The sequence below is a fragment of the Muscardinus avellanarius genome (assembly GCF_963383645.1).
Source record: "Muscardinus avellanarius genome assembly, chromosome: 20".
NCBI lineage: Eukaryota > Metazoa > Chordata > Mammalia > Rodentia > Gliridae > Muscardinus > Muscardinus avellanarius.
In genome coordinates, this window is record NC_137806.1 from 15832665 (window position 1) to 15852251 (window position 19587).

At 39.2% G+C, this 19587-nt stretch overlaps 1 protein-coding gene across 4 annotated transcripts in view; it reads left to right on the forward strand.

Moving 5' to 3' along the window:
* Window positions 1-19264, forward strand: part of TRDMT1 (tRNA aspartic acid methyltransferase 1) — a gene marked incomplete at both ends in the record, with an annotated part of 37165 nt that extends 17901 nt beyond the window's left edge. Inside the window, 10 exons of one of the 4 annotated variants that reach the window (XM_080717107.1) lie at window positions 3499-3608; window positions 7804-7880; window positions 11210-11281; window positions 11888-11953; window positions 12977-13046; window positions 14114-14197; window positions 14591-14931; window positions 16761-16818; window positions 18698-18827; window positions 19164-19264. In XM_080717107.1, coding sequence (XP_080573233.1) covers window positions 3499-3608; window positions 7804-7880; window positions 11210-11281; window positions 11888-11953; window positions 12977-13046; window positions 14114-14197; window positions 14591-14931; window positions 16761-16818; window positions 18698-18827; window positions 19164-19264 — 1109 coding nt within the window. Of the gene's footprint in view, window positions 1-3498; window positions 3609-7803; window positions 7881-11209; window positions 11282-11887; window positions 11954-12976; window positions 13047-14113; window positions 14198-14590; window positions 14932-16760; window positions 16819-18697; window positions 18828-19163 lie in introns of those variants that run through there. The other 3 variants (XM_080717108.1, XM_080717109.1, XM_080717110.1) reach the window with 3 other exon arrangements.
* Window positions 19265-19587: the final 323 nt, after the last annotated feature.

The following is a 19587-nucleotide window of genomic DNA, read 5'->3' on the forward strand; positions in this document are numbered from 1 at the left end:
ATTTAAGGATTTAAGATCTTGATAGAACTGATAGCCTTGCTTTTTTCTACTGTTGTTTACTTTTTTCCCTAGAAACACACAGGTATTTTAAAACAATTCTCTTTTGAAGGGCAAGTTGAATGGGTACCAATATTACTACAGGATGAGTACCTAAATTCAAAATTCCAAAATCTAAAATGCTCTCAAAATCCAAAACTTTTCAGTCACCAACGTAACACCACAAACAGGAAATTCCACACTTGTCCTCATGTGATTGGTTACAATAAAAATGCAGGTGCCCGCCAGGCTTGGTGGCGCACGCTTGTAATCCCCGCGCTTGGGAGGCAGAGACAGGAGTATCGCGCAGGTTTGAAGCTAGCCGCATTGGCTTAAGAGACCCTGTTTCCAAAATAAAAAGTATAAAAAATGGGTCTGGGAGTGTAGCCCAGAGGTAGAAGGAGTTCCAGAAACCCCAGTACCACCATAAACAAACAAACAAACAAAAACAAAATGCAGGTGCACTAAGTTTTGTGTGAAAGTATTTTTAGGTTATCTGTATAAGATGTATATGAGACATATGAATTTTGTGTTTACACTTGTGCCCCATCCCTAAGCTATGCAAGTATTCCAAAGTTCAGAACATTTCTGATCCTAAGCACTGGGATAAGGGATACCCAACCTGTATATCCACTTTTCTCTAGTAGAATCTTTTTGGAGCTGGGCATGGTGGCACACACTTGTAATCTCAGTATTTGGGAGGCGGAGACAGGAAGATTGCAGGTTCTCAGCCAGCCTCAGCTTCTTAGTGAGGCCCTTTGTAACTTAGTGAGACCTTGTTCTAAAATAAAGAATAAAAAATAGGGCTGGGGTGTAGGTCAGAGGAAAAATGCCCCTGGGTTCATGCCGTATGTTCTAATTTGGGGGCAGTTTAAAATCCATGCATTAATTCATGCAAAGTATTTGCTTATTGGCTTTGAAATCTATTTTTTCCTGAGAAACAGTTTTCAGCTCATCAGATTTTCAGATCTCTACATGAAACGCTCAATTGGTAGTTGCTTTTCGTCAGGCTTTCTGACCTCCAGGCACATGATACAGAACATCAAATTAATTATTGATTATGATACAGATTTAGCACATCACTCTGGGTGTGCAGTGTATAAAAAGATGAAAGTCACGTTAGCCAACTCCAGGCAATCTCTGTATGCTGCAAATGTAGTGGAAATGCAAGCAGGCCACATCATGCTCATTACAGTATATCTTATTTAGCAAAAGATTAAGTAGTACAGTGAAGTTAACTTAATTGGAGCTCCCTTACGTGATCAGTAGTAGCCTAGTTGTTGACCTGAATTATAACAGTTTGTAGTTTTGCAAATTAATTCTTGGATATTAATTTTTTTTTGTTTAGAAGCCTTCTCAATTTATGCTTCAAGCTTTTTCTGATGCCTTCAACAAAGGTATAATTTGTAACTTTAGATTTAATATAAGCCATGGGACCTTACTTTTCAGTTGGATGCTGAGCTGTACACCTGGCTGTGTGAGGTGCGTCTGGCAGGGCGTAGTAAGCACCATTTTGGAGGCGTGGGCCTTTGTTGCTCTCTCTGGCTTCTTCTCTTGCTGGCCTCCGTGTAAGGTTGTGCTTGTTCTTTGAGTGTATGAGCCTTTTTCCTTGCCCTGTCTCCTGTGATCTGGTTTTATTTCTAGGTAACTGCTTTAGGAAGCCTAGCTCCTTAGAGTATAATCTATTTTTTAATGTTTCAGATAAGCAAAGCTAACCATTAATCAGCAAATTGTTATTAAAAAGTAGCTATTTGAATCTATTATGTAATATTGTTAAATTTCCCCTAATGATTTTTTTGTCTCGGAACTCTTATTTTTTAAACTTTTCACATTTTTCTACACATAATTGGTTTTGTACATGTAGTGTGGAAGAGGATGGTAAATCCAAAATATGGCAGCAGCTGCAATTATAGAGTTAAAATTTTCACTGCCATTAAAGAATATGTTAAGCCAGGTGTGGTGGCACACGCCTGTAGTCCCAGTAGTTGGGAGGCTGAGACAGGAGGATCGCAGTCTTCTGGCCAGCCTTAGCAACTTAGTTAGGCCATTTGTAACTTAATGAGACCCGGTTTCCAAATAAAAGAATAAAACAGGGGCCGGGATATAGCTCAGTGGCAAGGCACCTGCTTTGCAGGTGCGTCACTCTGGGGTTCAATCCCTGTTTCCCAAACGACAAAACAAAAATAACAAAGAACCCCTTTATTTTTATTTTTTTATTTTTATTTATTATTATTATTATTATTATTATTATTATTATTATTTTATTATTTTTTTGGTGGTACTGGGGTTCCTGGAAGCCCTTCTACCTCCGGGCTACACTCCCAGACCTATTTTATATTTTTATTTAGAAACAGGGTCTCCTAAACCAGCGCGCGTGGCTGGCTTCAAACCTACACGATCCTCCTGTCTCTGCATCCCAAACGTGGGGATTACAAGCGTGTGCCACCACGCCCGGCCAAAGAACCCCTTTAAAAGAATAAAATAGGTCTACGGGTATAGTTCGAAGGTTGAATGCACCTGGGTTCCATCCCCAGTACCACCAAAAAAAAAAAAAAAAAAAAAAGAAAGAAAGAAAAATAAAAGAAAAGAATATGTTACAATTCTCTGAATCATTGTAAAAATGTTTTGTTTTAAGGCAACTGTGGTGGTGCATGCTTGTAATTCCAGTACTTGGGGGTGTAGGGGTATAGCTCAGAGGTAGAATGCCCCTGGGTTCAGCCCCTGGTTCCGTAAAATAAATAAATAAATAAATAAATAAATAAATAAATAAATAAATAAATAAATGGTTTTTTTGGCATCAAGACAGATGGGCAGCAAAAGCAGGCCTTTAAAATTACTTCCCCTATTTTATAGTATCTCCTGGTCTGTCAAAATTTAAGTTTTGGTCTTACATATGGGCACCAATTAATTGTTTACTTCACTTTAAAAATGTATCTAAACTTTAAAAGCAGATAAATTTGTGGTATGAGAATTATATCACATACTGTTATAAAACTATTATTTAAAAAAACTTAAAAATATTTTCATTGGCCTTATGAAGCAGCTTTGTTTTAATGTAAGAGAGTATAAACACTTGGTAAATTATTTATTTAAAGTTCCAAATATTATGGATTTTAAAATATGAGTTTCCTTTTCTGAGTTGTTTTAACTTGGGAAAACTTCCTATTTGACTCATAAGCATAGATCTTAATGAGAGAGGAAAGAAAATATTTGAGGTAAATGACTAAAATTTAAATCTTATTTTTAGAATTGGGATACCGTTAAAGCAATTAACTAGAATTACATATTCAGGTATTCTACTACATGCCTGGTTCCTCCTTGCCTGGGCTTCCATGCAGGTCTGAGATCTAGCTAGATAATTGAGGAAATCCATTACTAAATTCCGCTATTTTGATTTTTCTCTATGATGAGCAAACTGATATCAAAGACTTCTCTTTTCGAGATGTCCTGTTATCATTACAGAGAGCCGTGTACCTGCTCAAGTGGTGGCTGCCATCGATGTGAACACTGTCGCTAACCAAGTGTACAAGCATAATTTTCCTCATACGCCACTACTGGCCAAGACGATCGAAGTGAGTAGTATTATTGTAACATGTAAATAGGAAAGAAAATGTGATTGGGAAACACTGCAAGTCATGGTTTCTGGCAGCTGAAAGATTGGAAGATAAATCATATAAATAAAAATGCTTAGGAGGAAGATATTAGCATTTCATCTTTTACCAGATGACAGATGACAGAATTGCATGCAATCACTACATAGCTTGTGTAGGAAGAACCAAGAAGGAGAGAATGGTAGGCAAGAAGAAAAAAATTTATTTCATAATTGTTTGTCAGTGGTTGTTGAAAGTCAGGAGAGGAGATATTAAAACCTATAGCCCACTAGTACAGAGCATCTACTGCAGCCTCTGTAGACGTCCTTATCATGGTGACGGGGACTGGGAACCTGCTTCACAGCGAGGCCAGGACCGGGGCCTGCTCCACAGCAAGGACAGGACTAGAGCCTGCTCCACAGCGAGGCTGGGACCGGGGGGCTGCTCCACAGCGAGGCCAGGCTTGGGGGGGGGGCTGCTCCACAGTGAGGTCTGGACCAGAGCCTGCTCCACAGCGAGGTTGGGACCGGAGCCTGCTCCACAGCGAGGCTGGGACCAGGGCCTGCTCCACAGTGAGGCTGGGACCAGGGCCTGCTCCACAGTGAGGCCTGGATTGGAGCCTGCTCCACAGCGAGGCCAGGCTGGGGCATGCTCCACAGCGAGGCCGTGACCGGGGCCTGCTCCACAGCAAGGACAGGACTGGAGCCTGCTCTACAGCAAGGCCTGGACCGGAGCCTGCTCCACAGTGAAGCCTGGACCAGAGCCTGCTCCACAGCGAGGCTGGGACCGGGGCCTGCTCCACAGTGAGGCCAGGCCAGGGGGCTGCTCCACAGCGAGGCCAGGTGGGGGAGCTGCTCCACAGTGAGGCCAGGACTGGAGCCTGCTCCACAGCGAGGCTGGGACTGGGGCCTGCTCCACAGTGAGGCCTGGACTGGAGCCTGCTCCACAGCGAGGCCAGGCCAGGGGCTGCTCCACAGTGAGGCCTGGACTAGAGCCTGCTCCACAGTGAGGCCAGGCTGAGGGCTGCTCCACAGCGAGGCCGGGACCAGGGCCTGCTCCACAGTGAGGCCAGGACTGGAGCCCGTCCCACAGCAAAGAGCCAGCGGGTTCCTGCAGCCATGTGGTCAGGAAGCACTTGCAGCTGCTGCTGCTTCACCTCATCTCTCAGCAGATTTCCAGATCCAAGTGGCCTCTGTTAAAAAAAACTGGTAACAATGAAAAAAGAACCAGTTAGAAGCTGGACTTAGTAGTTTTTAAAAGAGGAAAGAAATAAAAATTAAAAAGCAGAATATAGTTGGTGTGGTGGTGCACATCTGTAATCCTCATATTTGGTAGGCTGAAACAGGAGGATTGCAAGTTCGAGGCCAGCCTCAGGAACTTAACAAGACTCTGTTTCTATGAAAACAATGAAAAGGGCTGAGATTGTAACTTGAAGGTAGAATTCCCCTGGGTTCAGTCTCCGGGACCAAGACGAAACAAAAACAAAACGCAGGAAACAGAATATGCAACAAAAAATGATGCTAAAAGCAGAAGAAAACTCAAACAAATTTTCATGATCTTTAAGCACTAAGAACATGCTAGCAAATAAATATGCATGACAACTTAAAGAGCAGTGGTAAGACTTGAAGTGTGTCAGAGGCCTGGGAGGAAGAAGAGCAGTAAAGACACCACAGAAATGAAAGTCGGCGGGAGCAGCTGAGGCCAAGCAGCGGCCAAGATTGGAGCTCGGGGAAGAGAAAGCAAAGCAGGAGAAGGAGGAGGAATGTTGTAAAGACAGCGAGAGCCTGGGGATAAGGGGGACCCGTGATGAGTGTAGCTAGAGCTTCCAAAGAGAGTGTCACACCCGAACACAAATATTAACTCGAGCAGGTGAAAAACTTTTAAAATAAACCCTGCAACAACTCCTGGGCAGTAGTCTCCAGAGCCTTCTAGAAACGACCTGGTCACCTGCTCAAAGTGAGAGGCGAGTCAGAGGAGAGAGCCTAGGCGGTTCTCTGAGGTACGGGGGATTAAACCCAGGACAGTCTACCTCTGAGCTACACCTCCAGCTTTTTTTATTTTGTATTTTGAAACAGGGCCTTGCTAAGTTGCTGAGGGCCTAGGGTCTCACTAAGTTGCTGAGAATGGCCTCGAACTTGCCCTCTTCCTATATTAGCCTCCCACGTACTGGGGTTGTAGGTGTGTGTCACCACACCTGGAAAAGGGGTCTATTTTTAGAGACATTATTTAGTATTATTTCCAGGAGCTTAGTAGAGCTAGGGAAGAGAACTGAGCTGAAGGAGTTAAGCCTTTGTTCACCTCCTGTGGTGGAATCAAGAATCTAGAACTGGAGGGAAGGCCTGCTTCCCGCCTGCTCTCCACGGATCCCCAGGATCCCCAGGGACGAGGGCCTCGCTACTGAGGGCACCTGGTATCAAGGGGAGGAACAGTGAGGAGGGAGAGGAGCAGAAGCAGTGCTGGGTGCTGAGTTGGAGTGAGGAAAATGTCTTCAAGATTTCCTCCTCTCCCTAAAAGGAGGCCTTGGCAGGTGACTCTGCCCGCCTGAGAGCTCAGATAAAGGCCCTGGAGAAGGCTGTGGGACCAGCAATGCAGGGTGCCCAGTGCATGGCTGTCCAGAGCTGGAGCTTTGGCTGCGCCTCATCACGCCAGATCCGGATTGGGGAAGGGCCCTCTTCCCACAAGGCTTGCCTGGGAAGCCTTGGTATTGCCCATGGTTGGGCCTGAAAACAAAATCACACACGGGTTTTTAACTGGGAGTAAAATGTCTCAGTCAAAAAGACAAGTTACCTAGGTTGCAAGTGGTTTGAATTTGTAACCACCAGTTTGTAACCTTGGCTTGGGCAGGAGCCCCAGAAGGATGTGTCCATCCTCCCAGCCTGGCTAAATGCCTGGCACAAACTGGTACTCCAAAATATTGGTGAATTAATTTAGGAACTTGTTTAATGAACAACATATTGTGCCTAAATTATTAACAAATACCAAATGCTAATAAAGGGTACAAGGGGGGTCAGGTTGATATTAGGTAGGATAGATTTCAAGGCAAAAGCTTTTAAAAGTCATTGAAAATTACTTTATAATGGTAATTGGTACAGTCCTAGAGAAAGGTCTAATTGTCATGAGCAAGCATGCATAAAATAAGATCAGAGTTCATAGGGAGGACATGAGCATCGACCCTTCAATACATTTGTGTTTAATACCTAATATATGCTACAAAATAAGAAGACATTGTTTCGATGGATGTGAATTTGTTAATTTTTGGTAAAATATGAGAGCAAATGTATCAGAAACATATTAGAGGAATGATATAACTGACCAAAGCGGTCTTTGTTTCAGGAACACAGTAGTTTAGGATCAGGAATTCTCTTAATATTATTCACCATATTAATAATTAGAGCAAAAGTATGTCGGAAAACATTTGACAAAATTCAGTTTCTTTTTCTGAATATTTTTATTCTCTCAATAAAAGTAGAAATAAAAATGGTGCTGCCTCAAGGTACACCTGCCACCTGCCGCCCTTGTATGTTACTGACTTACTGCAGTCGAGGAGTCGGCGCGCCCAGTCAGCTCTTCACAGCTCTCACTGTGAAGATTTCCTGCCTCGCCCATGAACTTGAACTTCTTAGAAACACCTCATAATTAGGAAGGTTGTGATTCTGGGCTCATTTCTTTTAATTTCTGGCTAAAGATGTGCACCAGAGTGCTTGACAGAGTTGCTGAACCAGTGACTTGACTATTTTCTAATCAATAAAAAAGGAGCAAATTAAGGATGATTTTGATTATTCCTGTCTACAGCTTTTTGAAGATTCGCAGAATAAAAAACACTTTTTATAGGTGCTCCAAGGCTTCCCAGACCCATGCTGGAGATCATTAATTGTAAAATAAAGTTTTCCGTGCTGGTTCCGGGAAGCAGAGCAGTGTTACCTCGGACTCCGTGGGGGCTCGGTCCCTGCTCGGCCTGGGCTGGCTCGGGCGCCTGGAGTCCACACCGGCTTCGCCCTCAGAGCGGCCTTGCTTCATCAGGAGAACGTTCTGGGAAGTTGCTTTAACTGAGGTTGACTTGAAAGTATTGTGTTTTAGATGCTTGGCTTTTTCTATGTTTAGTTATAACCAGCTAGTGTTTTTCTTCCTCATTTTATTCATTTTTACTTTTGCTTTTCTCTAAATGTTCATTCCTTAGGGCATTACACTGGAAGAGTTTGATAAGTTATCTTTCAGTATGATTTTAATGAGCCCTCCATGTCAGCCGTTCACAAGGTATGTGTAATAAGTATTGCTCTGTTAAAAAAGAATACTTTTGAAGACATTAGCTGCATATTCATGGTTTTGAAATTGTTCATAAGCAACTCCTTTAATCTGTTCATATTTGTAATTCAGCATTTTTTGTAAAAGAAATGACAGTTATAGTCAAGTGAATAAAATGTCTTTATCAGCATTAGAAATGCAAGACTATTTGTATTTATGGAAGATACAATGTTTATTTCTGGCCCAAATTACTATCATTTCTTTAAACTATTGAGCATTCAGAAATCTTTCTAATACTGATTAGTGAAACTGATTTTCAATAATAAATATTTCAGTCACAAATTTCTTAACTAAAAACTTAAAAGCTAGTCTAGTATGCATTTGTGCATTTTACATTTTAAAATTTGATGTGTATATTTAATAATTATGATTTCCATAGCCACATTATAATTTCTTAATTAAAAATTAAATGGCATTTATTTGACTATGTGTTTCAAAGAAAAAAATTATGGTTTTGGGAAATCAAATCCAGGGTCTCCTGTAGGCAGGTGGTCTACCACTGAACTATAATACCCACAGCCCTTAAATTAAACCTTCTTTTTACTGGTACTGGAGATAGACTCTGGGGGCACTATACCCCCCAACCCTATTTTTTATTCTTTATTTTGAAACAGACTCTCACTGAGTTGAAAAGGGCCTCACTAAGTAGTAGCTGGAATTACAAGTGTGTGCCACCATGCCCAGCCCTTACATGAAATCTTGACTGACTTTTTGTCACTTAGTTATTTTTAATACTGGTATTTTAAATAGTAATAAGAATAGTAATAATCCTCCAAGTGTCTTAAATGTAGTATATCATTTAACGAGCTTATTGGGTAGGGGCTGCTTCTGTCATTATTTTACAAGTAAGAAACTGAGGCATAGAAAGGCTGAGTAACTTTTTTACAATTATGCAATTAGAGAATGTCAGACCCCAGAGCCAGGGTTTACCAATCATTGTATATATCACTGTTTTCATATATATGACTTTAATTGAAATATCATATGTAATAGGTACTCTGATTCAAATGAATATTCTCACACTAGGTTTAATAGCTCACTAGGAAGCTAATCTCCCAAGATTTTTTTGTGCACCTATATACCATACATTAATTTTGGTGCTTTAATTCCTTTTCTCAAGGAACTTATCATCTAATGTGAATGATTGACAATAATATATATGTACATATATGTTAATATATACATATATATACTGATTAGTGAAACTGATTTTCCATAATAAATATTTAAGTCACAAATTTCTTAACTAAAAACTTAAAAGCTAGTCTAGTATGCATTTGTGCATTATATATATATATATATATATATATATATATATATATATAGTGTGTGTGTGTATGCTGTACTGGGGATTGAACCCAGGGGCATTTTACTTCCGAGCTACACCCCCAGCTCTATTTTTTATTCTTTCTTTCTTTCTTTCTTTCTTTCTTTCTTTCTTTCTTTCTTTCTTTTTTTGGTGGTACTGGGGGTGGAACCCAGAGGCTTTCTACCTCTGGGCTATACTCCCAGACCTATTTTATATTTTATTTGGAAACAGGATCTCACTAAGTTGCTGAGAGCCTCACTAAGTAGCTGAGGCTGACTTTGAACCTGTGCAATCCTCCTGTCTCAGCCTCCCAAGCGCGGGGATTACAGGCATGCGCCACCACGCCCGGCTTATTCTTTATTTTGAAACAAGGTCTCACTAAGTTGCAGGGGGGCCTCACTAAGTAGCTGAAGATGGATATGAACCTGTGATCCTCCTGTCTTAGCCTCTCAAGTACTGGGATTACAAGCATGTGCCACACTACACCCAGCTTCTTAGAATGTTATATAAACTATATACTAAAAGAGTACTGTTAAGCACCATGGATCTATTCTAGAGGAGACTGGCTGGCTGCATTCCAGGAGTGGCGCTCTCTTGCAGAGGTGATGTCTTACCTGGGCCTGGAGGCAGCTCACGGGTTCATCAGAGAAGGCAGAGGACAGTCCATACAAAGGTGGCTGTAAGCCTGTGCAAGAGTGTAGCCTTTTAAGTAATATGTGTGGGATAGAACATCAGCACCTGGAAGCACCGTGCGCACTGCACCGTGCACAGCGGGCCCTCGGCCACCCTCACGCTGCATTGGCCCAGCTCCAGCTGCTGATGAAGCAGCCACTGCTTCTGCAGTTGTCTACATTTGGCGCTCTAAGGGAAGGGCACAGACCAGAACATGGCGATTCAAGGCTTCTGAGGAATCTGAGTCCAGTCCAGTCCCCTAGCAAAGCCGCAGATGGACTGAGGGTTTGGGCCTGCTGTTAGGTAAGAGGAAACTGATAAGTGATGTTAAGTAGCGTAAGACTTTGAAGCTAATAATTACCACGGTTGTAAACCCTGGTCTTCTGTCCTGCTCTGCAGGCTCACGCTAAGTCTTCCATTCTGGTTGATCCTTGACCGTATTGTGAATCGTACAAGATTTCATTGCCAGCCCTAATACTGCTTGTTTATAAGGCCTATTTTGAAATGGGTTAGTCCAGCCAACTTGCAACTCCTGCTTAGAGAGTCAAGCCTTCAGCTTAACTCTTTATTTACATTGGGCAAGACTGTCTCCCTCCGTCTTGCTTACTACTTACCTGCTTGAGTGATCATCCCCAGAGCCAGCAGCTCCGCATGCGGCCCTGCCCTCCAGCTCCTCCCTCTGAGCTCTGCTCTTTTCACTTGGAGCCAGATGAGAGATTGCGCTAAAAGATCACATGTATTACTCCTAAAGGAAGTGATTTGAAGAGATAATTGGTTTTATTCCTCATTCACTTCTTGTTCTTCTTTGCTTCCTATAAGTTAATTTAGCATATAGCTTTGTAAAAAATTAATTTCAAATTATTCATTAGATATACACATCTGTTATTTCATATTAAATGAATAGATGCATTTTGCTCCCCATGGCAACAGAGATAATCATTGTTTTGTGAGAACTAACTTATTCTCATTCTCCTAGTTTTAACCTTTTTAAAGTGATTTGATGTCAGCCAGGCGTAGTGACACGTGCTTGTTATCCAGTAGTTGGGAGGTTGAGACAGGAGAATCACAGCTCTGAGACCAGCCTTAGCAACTTAGCGAGGCCCTCAGCGACTTAGTGAGATCCTGCTTCAAAAATACAAAATAAAATAGGGCTGGGGGTGTTGCTGAGAGGTAGAATGCCCCAGTACCACCAAAAATAAATAAATGAATAAATGAATGAATGAATAAATAAATAAATAAAGTGATTTGACATCTTTATATAAAGCTCTTGATAAACTTTTTCATGTTTTCTTTACTTTAGAATTGGTCTGCAGGGTGATATGACGGATCCAAGGACAAATAGCTTCTTATATATTCTAGATATTCTCCCAAGGTAAAAACTTAGATTCTTGTACAAGTTTACCTGAAGTTTAAAACTATGGGTCTAGGAGAATAAGTCTTCTTATAGAGATCAGCGATTTATATACTCCCTTTGGATTCTGCGTATATCATTTATCGTGTGATGCCACGACCGATAGAATAGCTGCAGTTGTTCGGTGATTCCATGCTTGCCACCACGGCGAGTGACAGGAGCTGCCGCTGCTCACTGGCTGATGCTGTTGCCTCTGCTTGTAGTAGTGATGCAAACGGTGCTAATGTTGGTGAGTGCTGTCACCCAGAGCCTAGGAATCTGTGCTGACAGAAGTCATCATTCCATGTGAATGAACTGTTTGAGCTATACAGTGCAGAAGCCCTGTGCAAATACGTGTTCTGCAGTGAGCTTCAGTGGAAATGAACATTTCAACTGTGAGCACTGTCAAGTGTGTCACGTTCATGCAGGAAAATGAATATAATTTAAGTTGTTTTCCTCAGCTAAAATTCTTTTATAAAATGAGAATTCAAAAAATTACTTAGCCTTATATTTCCCACAAGTAGTGATTTTCTTTGCTTTTTAGTAATAAAATATCCTGAATTTCATGTGTTTTTGTTTCTTTTTTAGATTACAGAAATTACCAAAGTATATTCTTTTAGAAAATGTTAAAGGTTTTGAAGTATCTTCAACAAGGTAAAAAATGAACTTTCTTGCATACATTTTAGATAGACTTGGTGTACTTTATAATAGGAACTGTTGTAAAATAAAGATTTCAAAAACAGACACATTCAGCCGGGCATGGTGGCCACGCTTGTCATCCCCGCACTTGGGAGGCGGAGACAGGAGGATCGCGCAGGTTCGAAGCCAGATGCGCTGGCTTAAGAGACCCTGTTTTCAAAAATAAAATAGATCTGGGAGTGTAGCCTGGAGGTAGAAGGGCTTCCAGGAACCCTAGTATCACCAAAAAAAAACCCAACAAAACAAAAACCACATTCTAATATTTTACATATACATATCAAATTGTATACATCTTATAATTTATACATTTTTACTTACTAATACAGGTTTTGCCTAGTAATGCAAAGTATTAGGATGGTTTGATTTTGTTTTGTTTTATGGTGCTGGGGACTCTGAACGTTTTGTCCTCCCCCCCATTCCTCCCGTTTTGATGCATCTGATTTTTTTCTAGAATCAGCATTAATTTCTAATGAGAATGATATTTCTTAGTTTTAGTCACTGATATTAGTGCTTCTGTCTTTTGAAGTAGAAGTGTTTTCAGTAAGGCTTGGTCCGGTGGATGGGCCTTTGGTGCCCTGGAGTGAGGTGCAAGGAGAGCCCGCGCCAGTTTCCCTCAGGCTCCGTCCAGGTGGAGGGAGTGTCCATCCACGTCCTCGAGTCACCGGCTGCCCATCACAGCGGAGTTCCCATCTGTGTTGCTGTCTCGAAGAGTTTTTAGTCTTCATGGCAAATTCATCATCAGTAGATTAGCAAGTCAAACTTTAATCAATATAGGTACATTATCTAGAAGCGCTGCCTGTGAGAGAGGATTATCTATATCTTTGTATTAAATGTAATTTCTCAAGTACCAGATGTAGTACACGTAGGATCATTTTCTCAATAGTTTGAGTGCAGTTATAGTTTTCGCTTACAATGAAATTTCACGGACACTATTTCATATAAGAACCTGTTTTCTTTTGTTTTATTTTTTCTTTTCAGAGACCTGTTGATACAAACAATAGAAAATTGTGGCTTTCAGTACCAAGAATTTCTATTATCTCCAACCTCTGTAGGTACCACAATTATAAACCTTATAAAATTATAATTTAAAGGTTTTTCCTAATAGGAATTTGATTTAACAAACAAAATGACTATATTTAATAATATTTTATGTAAATCTTGAAATTAGTTCAGGCATCGTTCTTACTTTCTAAAGAATGCAGTACTGCATGTAGATTTACTTATGTATCTTAATATACATATATATTTTATGAAAAAAATATATACATTGAAAAAATATATACATTGAAGCTCATAAAGAATATAAGTTGCTTTTTTTCTGTAGTGAGAACTAAACCCAGGATCTTGTGCATGCAGAAAAGTGCTCTACCACTGATACTTTTGTCTTACAAAATAAAGGATACGATGTTTTGGAAATACGTGAAATTTGGCATTTCTAATGGAGGCGTGCTGTGTCTAGTGGTGCTTCAAAGTCATCAATCATAGAAAGCAAAATGAACTACCTATTTTTGTAATTAAATTGCAAACATTGCTTCTACTTCATGGTTAGAAAATCCAAGTAATTGGTTATGATAAGGAATAGTATTTGATGGATTCTTATTTTTCAACTATCACTGTTTTTTGTTGTTTTTAGTTTCTTTCTTTAGCCATATATTTTATAATTCTTTGCCCAGAAAACTCACTTAAAACTTAGGCATACAAACTGTAGCGATATACTTGGTCTCTTTAAAATTATATTTACTGCCTTTTAGCTTCTAAAATATAGTGAGCCTTTATTAATAAAAATAATGAATAACCAAGAATAGCTATATTTGAATTTAATTTCTCAGGATTAATAATGTCAAAATGTCTGTATTTCCTTTTACCTGGGGAATAGAAAATAAAAATGACTCAGAGACATATAAGATTCCTGAGATTCAATGTTTGCTTCATTCAAATAAAGGTACAGAAGGGCAGTTAAACGGGTTTAGAATTTGCTACAAAAAATTCTTCCAAAACCAATAGCAGAATTTGTCCTGGCAGAAGTTAGATGTTTCCCTGAGTACTTTTATAAGGTGCTGGAGTTAGTACAGATTGCTGCGGCTCTACGTAGTAACTGCTCTTCTCCATCCTCAGCTTGGCATTCCGAATTCAAGGCTCCGCTATTTCCTTATTGCGAAGCTTCAGTCAGAGCCATGGTCTTTTGAAGCCCCTGGTCAGGTATTATTATTTTTATTGTTATTATGGTTTATTAGTTGCAAATACAACCCAATCTTCTAGTTTATTTTCAAGAGCTACTTTGTATAGGCTTTGTCTGTCCTACAGACCATACCTTAGGTGAATTTCTAAGGCTTTTTCCTCTCCTGATGCCACTTTTATTGGTTTAAACTAGACAAAACCAAAACAAAATGCATGAATTTTTCTCTTTATTAGAGAAAAAAAGTGCAAAGAAACAGGAATAATAATTTGTACAAATATGAAAAATCCATTTTCTTTTTATTGGCAACACTATAAAGGTTAAAGAGTTTTTTAGAGTGTTTACTTGACACTGTTGATTTGTCATTTATTTTTAGTAAAGCTTTTGAAAATTTGAATTTTTTTACTTAATGCCAGGTACTGTTGGAGTTTCCCAAAATTGAATCGGAACATCCACAAAAATATGCAGCAGATGCAGAAAATAAAATTCAAAGAAAGAAAATTGAACCAAATCTTTGCTCTGATAGTACACCGTGTTCTGGAAGAGGCACCATTCTTTTTAAGCTTGAAACTGCAGAGGAAATTGACAGAAAACATCAACAAGACAGTGATCTGTCTGTGCAGATGTTGAGAGATTTTCTCGAAGATGGCGTTGACCCGAGTCAGCACTTGTTACCACCGAAGTCCTTGCTGCGATACTCTCTTTTGCTAGATATCGTTCAGCCCTCGTGCAGAAGGTCCACGTGCTTTACCAAAGGGTAGGTTTCAAAGAGACCATTCCTGCCGTATTCAAGGTAACCACATTTTAGAGCAAATGTTCTTTTCATTCTTCTCAAAATGAGCGCTTTATACATTTTCTTTTTGCCCCAAACTGCCTGCTTTTGTGTTCCAGTAGAACATGAGTGAAATTCCTTCTGGCAGAACATTGTGTGCGGCTCCCACGGAAGTATTGAAAAGACGAGGGTTTGTTTAGCGACCTTCATAGAGGCGTAAACACTCATGGTGTGAACATGGTCTGTTTCTCATGAGTTACCAGTGATTTAGCACCTTTTTTCCATGATACACCAAACCTCAAAGAGTTATATTCACTCTCATGATCAGTGTATGAGAAGTTAAATTTTAATCTAAATAAATAAAATTGAATCTCTGGAGCATATTTGGGTGATTTTAAATTTAAATTTTATTCTGTCTTTTGAATAAGTAGTACATTCCCATTTTTCAAAATTCATAAGGTACTAAGATATTTTTGTTTTGTCTTTTGTGGTTCTGGGAATTAAAACCAGGGCCTCAAGCAGGCTAGCCAGGTGCTTTACCCCTGGGCTTAGTATTCTAACCCTCAGGAATCCAAGGTTGTCGGATTCCCTTCTACTTCTGTCTCTTGGCCATCCAGTATACCTCCCTACATGCAATGTGTGGTAGCAATTTACTTTATAGCCTTCTAGAGAGATTATTTATGAGGGTGAATTTACGTACACATGTGTATTTTTACTTTTAAGTAAGTGGGAGCCTACAATATTCAATATTGCTTCACTGTACAATATAAATTGGATATTATTGCACATCTGTGCATAAAGGCCTTATTTTTGTGATACATATCCATATATCAGAATTTGTTTTTCTGTTTACTTATTGATCAACATCTAGAAGATTTCTTTTAGATTTGTCATGAACATTTAATACATTTTTATCATTTTTTCAAACCTAGAAAGAAAGGCAAAATGAGCTTTTTCAGGAATATTTTGCCCAAGATCTCTGTTTCGTGAATGCCCTGAACCTCATCTGGTAGGTAGCTGTGTGACCGACAGTTCCAGCCTTCTCTTCTTGCCCACTAGCTAGTCGTCCTGGACAAGACGCCGCCTGATGCCACCGCAGCAGGCTGACTGCGCCGGCCACTCTGCCCTGTGCTCGCAGGGGAGAAGGTTTATTGCTTCATGTTATCTTGAGAGACTTCACTCAGCTGTCATCTTCCCAGTCCAAGAGGTTCTGTTTAGGACTCTCATAAAATAAGACTTATCAGTTTTGTACTAAAAAGCAACCTTGAAATTCTTTCATAATACTAGTAGAAAAGAAGCTTTACTGAAGAAGTCTATTTTACTATAGATAATGTATACATGTATGTTTTTATGTGCAAAATATATGAAAACACAGTTTGAAAAAATATTTTTCCCTTGTGTAATATTTTTTCTAAGTTATGTAGTAAGTTTTTCACTTTCTTAAATAAATAAATAAATAAATAAATAAATAAATAAATAAATCTAACATGTGGGACAGCCAGCTTGACAATGATAATGGGGAAGGAAATATTAATACCTTTTATTTCTTAATTTTTAAAAATACATTCTGTGTATGATGAATACACAATGCAGTGGTATTTATATAACTAATAACTGTGCCATATTTAGTTTCCGATAATTTTATATAGTTATCTCATGGCTTTTACCTAGTCATTTTTCCAGAGTATATTTATATGATATCATTCCAGATATTTCAGAAGTATGTCACTAGGTAGACTAAACCATTCAAGAAATATTTGAGAAATTTAACATTACCAGGTACATTAGGCATAATATTCGTGTTGATTTTTCAGGTACGGAAGCTACGTAGAAGGAACAGGGTCTGTGTTACAGACTGCAGAGGATGTTCAGGTACTGCCGCACTGTGGAGTTTCAAAATGAAAATATTTAAAAGCTTTTAAATAATATTATATGGGCCAGGAGTGGTGGCACACGCTTGTAATCACAGTACTTGGGAGGCTGAGACAGGAGGATCCAGGTTCACAGAGAGCCTCAGCTACTAGTGAGCCCTCTATAACTTAGTGAGACCCTGTTTCAAAATAAATAAAAAATAGGGCTGGGGATGTAGGTCAGAGGTAGAATGTCCCTGGGTTCAATCTCCAGCACCACACATACAAAATAATACTAATAATAATATTACATGGTGGAGTGCTTTCCTGGTGCACACAAGGTTCTAGATTCAATGCCAAGAACCACACAAAAAGTAGATAAATAGGTCAGTACTATTATGCTGGGCTGGTGGTGCACACCTGTCATCCAGCTACGTGGGAAGCTGAGCAAGAAGACTCTGGGGTTCAGGGCCATCTTGTGCAATGTTGAGACCATCTCAAAATATAATGTTTACTTATGTTTAATACTTAACCTGAGAGTATTTAAATAATTTTAATGATCAACCAGGAATAGATGTCTATGTTATTCATTTATGCGTATGTATTCACATATATATAATATTTCTTTGTGTAAAATAAGTCTGACTGATGTATGTGTTAATGCATAAGGAATCTTTTTGCTTTTTTTATAGTCTACATTTCTTTTCATTCTATAAATAGTAAACTGAAATTTAATCTTTTAAAATTTCCACAAGTATTAATATTGGAGTCTTCCTTTGTAGCACATTTGTTCTTCTTTTACCTTTTAAGGAAACAAATCTGCTTAATAATATACTTTCTTAATTCCCTGGTCATAAACTCTTCATGCTTTCATGGTGGAATACAGCCTGATAGAATATTTTATATATTTTGAGTAATTTTAATTTAAGATCACATTGTTTTGTATTGATTCAGACTCTTTACTATTAATAAAATTTACCCATGATAAAAATCATGGCTGGGTTTGAGAAATCAGGTTCAATATCTTTTACCTTTTTTTTTTTTAGTACTGGGAATTGAACCCAGAGACATTCTACCTCTGAGCTATACTCCCAGCCCAATTTTTTTTTTTTTTGAAATAGGGTCTCACTCAGTTGCAGAGGGCCTCACTAAGTAGCTGAGGCTGGCAGTGAGCCTGAGATCCTCCTGTCTCAGCCTCCCAAGTACTGAGATTCCAGGCTTGCATCTCCATGCCTGGCCATGTGCATCTTTTTTTTTTTTTAATTTTTTTGGTGGTACTGGGATTACTGGAAGCCCTTCTACCTCCGGGCTACACTCCCAGACCTATTTTTACATTTTTTAAAATTTGGAAACAGGGTCTCCTAAGCCAGCGTGCGCAGCTAGCTTCAAACCTGCGCGATCCTCCTGTCTCTACCTCCCAAGCGCGGGGATTACAAATGTGCGCCACCACGCCCGGCTGGCCATGTCCATCTTTTTGAAGCTATTGTGAAGCTATTGTTGAGACAATTATATAATTTATTGTAGAAAGACATTTTGCCTGTGTATTTTGTTACCATGTGTTATGGCAGACTATGTGTCCATCTTTTGTTCTTTTTGTGTGTGTGTACTGAGGATTGAGCCCAGGGGCATTCTGTCTTTGAGATATGCCGCAAGCCCTTTTTGTTTGTTCATTTGTTCAATTTATTTTTGAAACAGGGTTGCTGAGGATCTGGCTAAGTTAGTGGGGCTGTCTTGGAACCTGTGGTCCTCCTGTCTCAGCCTTCCAAGAACTGGGATTCCAGGCTTGCATTTCCGTGCTTGGCTGGGTCTGTCTTTTTGAAGCAGTCTCAAAATTAGAAATCTTATTGTAACAAATCTGGTTGTACATTAATTTTTCAGCTATCTTGGATGTTTTCTTACAGATTGAGAATATCTATAAATCACTTACCAACTTGACAGAAGAAGAGAAGATAACAAAGTTGTCAATGCTTAAACTGAGATATTTTACTCCAAAAGAAATAGCAAATCTCCTCGGATTTCCTCCAGAGTTTGGTAAGTGAGATCATGCAGACCTCAGCTCTCAGTCACGGAACCCTCCCTCCCCTAGAATTCATTAGAGACTCACACGTGTGTTTTATGAATAAACCTTTGTCTATATGGGTAGGTTCAGGAAACCTTTCTCCTTTCCTGGTTGCACCTGGTCCTGAAGGAACCTTAGGGAGCCTCTGTTGTATCTGCAGCTCACTGTGGACTGAAGCATGAACACTGTTATGTATGCAGCACGGGACTGTTTATGAATGGCCTTTGCGTCTTACTAAATGATACATGCTTTATCTCTTGCAATTACTATTACAATTTTTTTTATAAATTATTACTTCTCTTTTTTAGGATTTCCTGAGAAGCTCACAGTGAAGCAGTGTTATCGTCTTCTTGGAAATAGTCTCAACGTGCACGTAGTAGCTAAGCTCATTAGAATCCTTTGTGAATAATTTTGAAATCATTCCAGAAGATGACCTTGATATTCCTTCATTTCTAGATAGTGATTCTGAAATTCCACTTTGAACTAATTGTAACGAAATTCTACTAAATTATCCTTTTAAATAAGACACTTAGAATTTACTATAAAATTTCTTTTTCCTTAAATTTTTATTACTGTATTTTATAAAGTGAAAATTGTTGTACCTTATGGAGAATATATTTTTATATGAAACTATTAGATATATGTGTGAAATATTATCTTTATCAGTGGTATAAATAAATCTATGAACATTTGCATGTTAATGTCTATATGAGTATTTTATGAAGTATCATA